At 34.5% G+C, this 10006-nt stretch overlaps 2 protein-coding genes across 2 annotated transcripts; one reads left to right on the top strand and one right to left on the bottom strand.

The window, feature by feature from the left end:
• Positions 1-808: 808 nt before the first annotated feature.
• LOC127120129 (3-dehydroquinate synthase, chloroplastic) lies at positions 809-4563 on the top strand. Its single transcript, XM_051050522.1, has 8 exons — positions 809-1248; positions 1399-1549; positions 1643-1810; positions 1952-2178; positions 3102-3225; positions 3832-3894; positions 3984-4127; positions 4218-4563. The coding sequence occupies exons 1-8, from the start codon at positions 935-937 to the stop codon at positions 4347-4349; spliced, it is 1323 nt and encodes a 440-aa protein (XP_050906479.1). The 5' UTR covers positions 809-934; the 3' UTR covers positions 4350-4563.
• A 118-nt stretch (positions 4564-4681) lies between these two features.
• On the bottom strand, positions 4682-9604 carry LOC127120128 (beta-galactosidase 13). Its single transcript, XM_051050520.1, has 19 exons — positions 9404-9604; positions 9138-9233; positions 8937-9049; positions 8745-8811; positions 8556-8648; positions 8306-8449; positions 8122-8216; positions 7819-7924; positions 7643-7727; positions 7426-7544; positions 7148-7315; positions 6869-7047; positions 6682-6791; positions 6456-6565; positions 6253-6360; positions 5884-5991; positions 5610-5755; positions 5082-5427; positions 4682-4974 (listed from the first exon to the last, which is right to left on the bottom strand). The coding sequence occupies exons 1-19, from the start codon at positions 9587-9589 to the stop codon at positions 4810-4812; spliced, it is 2544 nt and encodes an 847-aa protein (XP_050906477.1). The 5' UTR covers positions 9590-9604; the 3' UTR covers positions 4682-4809.
• Positions 9605-10006: the final 402 nt, after the last annotated feature.

Here is a 10006-nt window from a genome sequence, read left to right as displayed (position 1 = left end):
TAAATTATGTTTCTTTAGCTTATTTGATGATATGACAACTATGAAATCTTTATATTTCCTGGCTTGATAAGTTATCCGACATTTTATTTAATTTTTTTTTTAAATCCATGTGGATTTTTTTTAAATGTCTTTTATTATAAAAAAAATTATTAATATTTTATGAGTTAAATATATATATTACTCCTAATGAGTGCGAATTTTAATTTACCTCCTATAATTATCTTCTACTATGCGAGTGAATTTCAATTTCCTCCTATAAAAAATTTTAAATATAAAAAATTAAAAAATAAAATAAAATTCTTTTATACTGTTAATGTATTTCAATTAAATCCTTAACAAATTTGAAGATCATATAATTGACACGTCAACGAAGAAAAAAAAAACAGAATTAAACAATTATAAGGGGTGATTAAAAAAAATTACACGAGGTCAATCAAAATGTGCTCATATCACAAATGCTAAAGTATATTTAACCGAGTATTTTTATTTTATTAATGTTTCATCCAATTTTAAATAGGGTTTAATGGTGATCCAGTGACAGTGTAAAATCCAATAAAAATATATTATTTCGCCATATCAAACTAGTATTTTAAATTTTTTAATCTGATTTGACGGAATATATGATCACCATTGATAGTATAAAATAAATTTACAGAATCCATTTTCTCTTTTAAGTAATCTGCACATAAATTTTTACCATATTCCATATAATGCCACATCATCATTCCACCACATTCAATTAGTCAAAGAAATCTTAAAGTAATTTTACAACATTAAAAAACAAAATCTTCACCTAACTCCACATCCTAGTCACCATATTCATCACCTACTTGTTCAACAAAAACCACCATGTTGTTGCAATTGCATTCACTCACCAACCATCAAACTTCACCCTCCCCTTCATTCCTCCCATTTCCTTCCATTTCCAATTCCAATGGCTTCCACATCCACCCAATTATCTCTATCCCCATCCCTCAAACAACCAATTCACCTCTCCTCTCTTCAAAATCCTAACTTTCTTCACCCCCACTCCTTATTCTCCCACCCCACCAACCATTTCCCAAAAATTTCATCTCTTTCTACACCTCTTAGGTCACCTATATGCGCTAATTCATCTCAACTCATGGACCCCTTTTCAGCAAAAACCCAACCCGGAACTCCCACCACTGTCAACGTTGATTTGGGTGATCGGAGCTACCCCATTTATATCGGATCCGGTTTGCTCAATAAACCCGAGCTTCTCCAGAGGTAATACCAATTCTAATGAAATGGGGCTAAAAAAATCAAATTTTTACAGTTATTACCAAATTTTAATCTTGCAGTTTTAACCTAATTGGTGGTTAGTACTAGTAATAACAGTGGAACCAAAAACTTAATTTTGCTGTTTTGTAACAATAGGCATGTCCATGGAAAGAAGGTCCTTATTGTCACTAACACTACAGTTGCACCTTTGTATCTAGACAAGGTTGTTGAGGCTTTAACAAGTGGAAACCCAAATGTTTCTGTTGAAAGTGTCATTTTACCTGATGGTGAGCAGTACAAGGACATGGTGGGTGTTTTTTTAGTGTTTGAATTGATTTTTGTGTTTGTTGATACTTTGGGTAACGGTGTGTGAAAGTTGATTGCTTGTTTGATTTAATAGGATACTCTTATGAAAGTGTTTGACAAGGCCATTGAGTCTCGATTGGACCGGCGGTGTACTTTTGTTGCTCTTGGAGGTGGTGTGATTGGTGACATGTGTGGCTTTGCTGCCGCTGCGTTCCTAAGGGGTGTTAATTTTATTCAGATTCCAACCACTGTTATGGCACAGGTCTTATGATGCTCTTTTTAAATATCTTTTCATGATGTATGTTGATGAGGTTTATGATGTTGTGTTATGTTGATGTTTATAGTTTATGGTACCTACATTATCCCTTTTCTGTATTCATTGGATTGTATATTATGTTCTTAGGTTGATTCTTCAGTTGGTGGCAAAACTGGGATAAATCATCCCCTTGGGAAGAATCTGATCGGTGCTTTTTACCAACCTCAATGTGTGCTTATAGACACGGACACATTAAATACATTACCAGAGAGGGAACTAGCATCAGGATTTGCAGAGGTTATAAAGTATGGGCTCATTAGGGATGCAGAATTTTTTGAGTGGCAAGAGAAAAATATGCAGGCTTTGATGGCTAGGTAAAACCTTAATTTAAGTAGTGTAATAAGCTTTCATTCTTGCTACTAACTTCTTCCACTTCCCTTGTGAAGTTTGTAATAATTGGTGTAACGTTTCATAGTTCATAAAAGAAGGTCTTCTAGGAAATATACTTTGGCTGGGAAAAACACATCTCTAGCTTGAACTTTTTGACTTTTCGTTACCTGTTAACTATGTTGCATGTACAAATATGAGTGTCTAATTCGATACTATATATCGCTAGTTTAGTTTTCTAAAACAAAATTAAAATAGGGGTACGCGTATGACTACATATATTAAATGAAACTTGCATATTTATTGTATGTTAGGATTAAAGTTGTCTAGATATCATCGTCCTGTCTCAAGTCCATGCGTGCTTCCTCTCTCTAGTCCCTATATAAATTATCTAGGTATTAGTATATGTCATAGCTCAATTTCCATGGGTGCTTTCTCTCTGAAGTCCCTATGTAATAATTAAGGTTGAGAAGTACTTTGTGGCAGTGTTGTTAAATAGCAGCGATAGTGATGCTATATCTCTATAGCATAGCTGAATTTGGACAAACTGCTAGTTTTCCGCGATATGCTATTTAGTTCAAAATGTTGTCAAATAGCTGCTATAGTGGCGCTATAGCACTATTGTGTAGCTGAATTTTAGCATTTTGCTATTGGTGATTGACAACATTGCTTTGAGTGTGACGGATATCCAAAAAAATAAGATGCATTAGAAGTATAAATATAGGTGTATTATTTAGTATCGGATGCAAAGTTGCAAACACAATACCTTTTTTGTAGTATTTGGACATCATTACACATTAGTGTTACATTTCTTGTCCGTCTGTCATTTTTCATCTTAATGTTGTGCAGTTTTTTTTTTTAATTCTCTTCTACTCTTCCAGTTTTTACAAATTATTGTTATCGACTGCAGAGATCCTAATGCCCTGGCATATGCTATAAAGCGGTCGTGTGAAAACAAGGCAGAGGTTGTGTCCTTGGATGAGAGAGAAGGTGGAATCAGAGCAACATTGAACTTGGGTCATACATTTGGCCATGTGAGTATCTTTTACTGTTTATTGTATTATTTTCAGATGCAAAACTTTGAAATATTTGCTGTGAAGACCATCCTTGGTTTTCTTGATGTATGAAATCTTTATAACTTAGGTTATAAATTTCTAAGTCATCATTATCAAGTATAAAATTGTCAATATAATGAAAAAGAATTTGTGTATACGTGGAAGATATGAATTATTTGAGAAAAATTTAGTACTTCGTGTACAATCTTATTTTTACCTTATTGAAATCAATAAATCAATTTAACTGAAATGTGGAATTTAAGTTTCTACAGAAGATTGAATAAAGAGAATGTTAAGAATAACTTTTAGTTATTTATTACTGTTTTGATTAATTAATCACTCAAGCCGCATTTCATATTATATTGCTTTGACTTATTCTAAAGACTTCATGAATCTTTCCGATCTCATAATTTCCTAGACCACTTCGGTTTAAAAAATATATTGATGAAAAATCTAAGAATACGCCTTGATTTGCGGTGCAAGTTATTTTCATCAAAATAATCACAAAAATTTGTTTCTGCGTTATCCTTATCAGTAAATTTCCTTCTCTGATTTTAATGCTCTTTGTCATGGCACCCTTTTTAGGCAATAGAAACTAGCGTTGGCTATGGGAAGTGGCTTCATGGAGAGGCCGTTGCTGCTGGCACGGTATAAATATATATATTTTTACAATAAAACCAAGAACTATACTGACATTTGTTTCAATTCTGAGGGAAACTGTATGCCAATGTACACAGGTAATGGCTGTTGACATGTCATATCGCCTAGGATGGATTGATGATTCTATTGTGAAGCGAGTCAATGACATTTTGAAACAGGCTAAGTTACCTATTGTGCCTCCCGAAATTGTGACTGTGGACATGTTTAAATCTGTAATGGCGGTAAGGGATGATACTTCAGTTTCAATACTATTACTAATGCTCAATTTGCTTTTCCTGTGACTAAACCTTCATTTATATTGGTATTATCAGGTTGATAAGAAGGTAGCAGATGGACTGCTGAGACTTATCCTTCTAAAGGGTTCTCTAGGAAGTTGCGTTTTCACAGGGGATTATGACAGGAAGGCTCTAGATGACACACTTCATGCGTTCTGTAAATCTTGATCTTCCGGCTCGATGTTTCTTTTGTAGTGAATGCTTGTAATTCTTTGTAATTTATAGTGATGAATGTTTGTATGTTGTGATAACCTCACCTGTAATTTTCCAGTGTACTTGGGATGCCACCCATGGTCCCAATTATATAGGCAAGAGAGTATTACAAAGTTGTATTGTTATAAGTTGAGCCATGATCAATAAATGGTTAAGTCATTAACCTAAACTAATCTCTTGTTCTAAAGTAACAGTTTAGAGAATTCGATGGCATGAAGAACTACACGATTCTTGTGATTCTAAATCTTATCTATTTCCTGATGAACCAAAAAATTACATGTTAAAAATACAAAATGTGGTATTAACAAATCCAATTAAAGCCTACTCATATTAATAAACATCTACGAAGTGCCAAAAATACAGTCTAAAATGCCTAAAATGACAGCAGTTGCCACAGTATGATGTCTGTTCACATTCACAGGTTAGACTCTAACATGCCTCTCATATGTGATCTCACATTCTTATGACCACAGTGCACTTGAATGGATAGAGTCTTTGGAATTCCAGGACAAGTGTTTCCATCCTTATCAAAAATATTCTTGTCTACAGGCACTGTACACTCTGTCTTTCCCAAACAGTACTGTTCAATGAGAATAAAACGGTTACATGTAGGAACAGACATATAATATAGCAGCATACCTATGTGTAAGAAGAAAAACAAAAGAATGAAATAAAATCGGTGTTAACCTGTTCCACAATGTTTTGGCTATTTGGTGCGTTGCATTTTCCAAGAAGGAAATGTCCACAGCTTCCCGTTGGATCACCATAACTTGCAAAATTCACTTCAGTAATTGTTTTGTTGTCCGAACACACCAAGTGTGCTGTTGGTTTTGGAGTTTCCACAATGCTCTTTATCACACCATTTTCTCTGCTCCATGTCCCTACATTTGGAGGATAATCTTCCCCTATTGTGCTGCAAATTGTATCTCTATTAACAGTTAGGATCTGTATACCATCTATGTTCCCTCCCATTTCTTCCAATAAAACCAGAAGATTCTTCTTCGGCTGCAAGAACGCCCTTGGAATGTGATACCTGTCAAAACAAAACATGGAAGCAAGGTTTTAGATAATTTTTTTACTAATTCATCTCAACCCTCCCGTTTTCCGGGAAATTAAACTATGTTAATTCGCAGTTCAGGAAAAAAGTAAGTAAAGTCTGACTAAGAATCGTTCTAGCCAAGATTCGAATGCAATCAAAGCATGCACACTACTTACACTGGCTGAGAAGGCTTTCCTAGAGGAGAAAGGAAAGATGACCAGTATCGGCCAATACTTTTCCCATTCACCCAAACCATTCCTTTGGACATAGTTTCCATTTGAATGGCAACAGGATTATTTCCTTCTGGAGCATCAAAGTTGGTCTGTCATTGATGAAAATATGTAATTATTATTGAAAGAAAGTATTGGATATTTTGCTCTTTACACACCCATTCACTTTCAAAACCTACTTGCCATGTTGTTGTGTAAATGTTTTAAGAAACAGAAGTACCTTGTACCATGTTAAAGCAGGAGATGGTCCCTTGTTAACTTTGGCCCATTCAAACTTGTGGGAATCTTGCTCTGTGAAAATGTTGAGTTTTTCACCATCTAAACCTACCTGCAGCATAGTCATAAGTTAAATACATAGTCATTATATATGTGATGCTCTCATACCAGTGTTGTTAAATAACAACTATAGTGTTACATCATAGCGAAATTTGAAAAAATCGCTATTGTTCCATAATACACTGTTCAATACAAAATATTGTCAAATAACAGCTAAACTATAACATTGCTGCGCAGTGGAATTTAAATAAACGACTATTTTTTTAAAAATATTTTTTGCGATCCACGGTTGATAACAATGTTTCCGTCTTACCTTATGCCACCATCCGTTGTATGTCAGTTCACGGGTACCACTGTTAAGGCCAAGCAGCCGCACTGCACGGACCCCGGCGAGCCTGTGTTCCAAGTAAGATCCACTATCCTAAATTGATTGAAAAAAAACACATTTATAAATATGCTGCTTGAGAAAATAGACTGACTAATGAAATAGTAAAGTATAAGTTTTGATATCATTACAGGGAATCCAACAGTTGCACCCAAGATTGATATGAAATTATCTCCTAGCTTCAAGGATATTTCTTTTTTGAAGTTAAAACTCTTTGCTATGTTGTTTCCATTTGCAGATCCTTTTTTTTTTTGTTGCAAATTTGAGAGATTAATCAAATGCACAATTAGAAGCACCTTATATGTTCATCATTGACAAATATTGTGATGAAAATATTATGATCAGAGAGAACATTACCTATATATTCACCATTGACAAATGCATGCAAAAGATGACCGAGAGACGCGACTTCGAGAATCGGACTTATAGTTTTATTCAAGGGTAAGTCATCTTGATCCACTTTTATACTGAGGAAAAGACAACACCAGCAGACTTAAAACATGTTGATACTGTGGTAATGGTAAGGATTAAAAAGCCATTTTACCCTGTCATAAACCAGAGATAGTCACTGTTATCCTTGGTTGTGCTGAAGTGCTCTGAAGGCTCCATTGTTTTAATTTGAGAAGCATCAGGAGTAGGAATCATCTCTTTAAACATTGTCCATTGAAGTTTATTAGCAAACATTGATTTTTTGTAGTTCCTTTCACTGAATTGTGAAACAATCTATGTGAAGAAACATTGCAATGAAATTAACTAACTAAACATTAGTTTTTGACACAGAACTGAAAGGAAAAAAATATTAGATTGAGAATTTCTAAACTACCATTTTTGTATTGTATACAACTGTTTTGCAGTCAGGAAGTATGCTTATAGAACGTGGAGGAATGAGATACTTAGCCCCTCTGAATTCCACAGTTGCTGCCAAACTGGTGTCGTTGTTGGATAAGAAAGCAGCACATTCAACACCTCCTTTCCCTTCAAAAGTTATACCCTGCAAACAAAAACATTGTAGCGTATGAATATGAACACTATCCTAGTTTGGATTGACTTATTCGAGCGTATTTACCCATATAAATATCAGTGAAACTATTATTTCTCTACCTCTAAATCTTTACCCAACTTTTGCAGTGATGGAGTTCCCCATAGTAAATCTTTCTGGCAAAGTTTTAAAGCAGAATGCAAGTCTCTAAGGTGACCATATTTCGGATCCCTTGGCAGTCCTAAGAATATCACAAACAAAAGGGTATAAGGCTGGACATCAAGAAAATTGAATGGTGTACTATAGTTTTCAAAAAGGGTCAAGCCCAACGTGCCTAACCATATTCGTCAATAGGAGCTTCATCATAGTACTGAGTTGTCACAAAAGAAGATGATGTTCTTCCAAAATTTGTTCCACCATAATACTTCAAAACATATATCATGTCATTAGAGTGATGTAACTCGGTTTTTTTGTACAAAGTTTAACACCAAAGCTTGGAAATCCATGCTGTTTACCATGTAATAGTTAGTAAGCGTGCCTTTCTTTGAGAAGAAACGAGTAACGGCAAATGCAATGTCCTCGGCTGATCTTATAGATGGCGGGTCTCCAAATGTTCGGTATCTGAAATGTCGTAAGTGTATGTTTAGATGACCATTTTACCAAACACGATTTCAAACATTATTTTTTTTTATAACGTCTAATTAAATTGACGAAATCAATTCTAATACAAAGTAACCTGACAAACCATAATCATATTTATGCACCCAAACATGCACTGATATACCATTTTGGTGTGATGAAAAGATTAGAACACTTACTGTGCTGTCCAATTCTCAGTCCATAAAGTAGGTTTATTTGGAGTATTAGGGCCAGTAAAAGTATCTCCACAGTACCTTCCATTGCAAGTATTTATCTGCATACTTATTGTGCTCTTTCTATCAATTTTCATCGACAAGAAAATGAAAGAAAAAAAAAATTCCAAGAGAAATTGAATGAACCTACCACTGGTTCTGGTGCATTCAGTTGCTTGCACATGATCCATGGAACTCCAGTATCTAGTCCTATAGCCATGTTTCCTGCCCATTGAATATACCGAGTGCCGTTTTCTTTGTATGCCTGTTGAACAGATGTGTATTCATTTTCAATCTGACAAATCAACAATGATGAAAAAGTAAATCTTATGCAGTCAACAAAGATATAAATGACTTTCACATACTTTTCTTAAACTGCTTTTTAATCTTCAATTGTTAACCTGTGACAGAATAATTGGACCTCCTTGAGATGAAAAAAGCCGCTCATCCCTCATCTTCTTTATGATCATTTGGGTGAATCTTTGCATATGGTTCTGCATATGTATATACAAATAGCATCAAAATGGCACTAATGCTTTTTGAGTAAGAGATTGTGAAACTGATATGTGATCATGAGGTAGAACAATCACCATGAAAGATGGATTATCTGATCTGAATACAATGTTTGGAACTTCTCTTAGCCATATTGGTAATCCTCTGAAAAAGTTACGAATAAAACAAGATTTAGCAAAGATCCATGCATGTAACCGCGTTTCACCAATTGACTCAACCGTCGCTAATATTTAGATAGAAATTTGAATCAACAAAGAATACTGTCTTACCCATAATTCCATTCTGCTTCAATGAATGGTCCAACTCTAAGTGTTACATACAGACCATGATTCCCAATCATCTTAATAAATTTTATTAAATCATAATTTCCTTCAAAATTGAACTGTACATAATAACAAACACAAAAAGTTTAGCAACAGTTTATTAAAATATATACTTAAATTTGGTCTTAAAACATATGCAGACATTACTTGGCCTTGCACAGGTTCATGAATGTTCCAAAAAACATAAGTTTGAATCACATTGAGCCCTCCTTGTTTGGCTTTCTTCAAAATGTCTGGCCACATCTAACCAAAAGAGATCAATGTATAAAATGAAGCAAATGATAAATCTAAGACTTTGATAACCAACAATGTTAATAAGCACTTACAGATAAGTGCTTATTGCATACGCACTTAAATAAGTTGTTCATTCAAACATAAATACAAACACGTTGTTGACAAAAATTCATGTGTACCTCAGGAGGACTACGCGGATAATGAACCGATCCAGAGAAAAGAAGCATCCTTTGACCATTGATGATGAGTGACCTATCATCATAAGTCACACCCTTTTCTACACAATGGACAACTTCTGAAAGAGTTAACAACACTGCAACAAAAGTGGTTACCAAAAGGCCTAATCTGCTCTTAGTCAACATCATGATTTTTGGTTGACAAAACCAAAAAAATGGATTGAAAATTCACACAGATATTTTGTTAAACTCAATATTTGGTTTCTTCCAAGTTATGAACACGTGCATGTGGTGTTGCTTGGTGCACAAGCATTATGAACAAGGTGTTTGCATTATGTGATTCAGGAGAAAACTTCGGTACAAGGTTCCACTGATTTTCTTTCTTTTTTTGGAAAATTAATAATTTCTTTCTCTCACTCACACTTGCTATATTTGGGGAGAGGATAAGAAATGTTGGAGGGTTTGTGAATGTGACTTGGTCACTTAACAGAAACTCGAAAATGGTGGAGAATTTTTTTGTATTACACCACACATGACACACATAATTGAAACCTTTGCATGGTGATTTCAAGTCAAACAATGTGCTTTTATTAGTCTTATGTTTTT

The sequence above is a fragment of the Lathyrus oleraceus genome, chromosome 2 (genome assembly GCF_024323335.1).
Source record: "Lathyrus oleraceus cultivar Zhongwan6 chromosome 2, CAAS_Psat_ZW6_1.0, whole genome shotgun sequence".
Lineage (NCBI taxonomy): Eukaryota > Viridiplantae > Streptophyta > Magnoliopsida > Fabales > Fabaceae > Lathyrus > Lathyrus oleraceus.
This window is presented reverse-complemented; position numbering and strand designations above follow the sequence as displayed.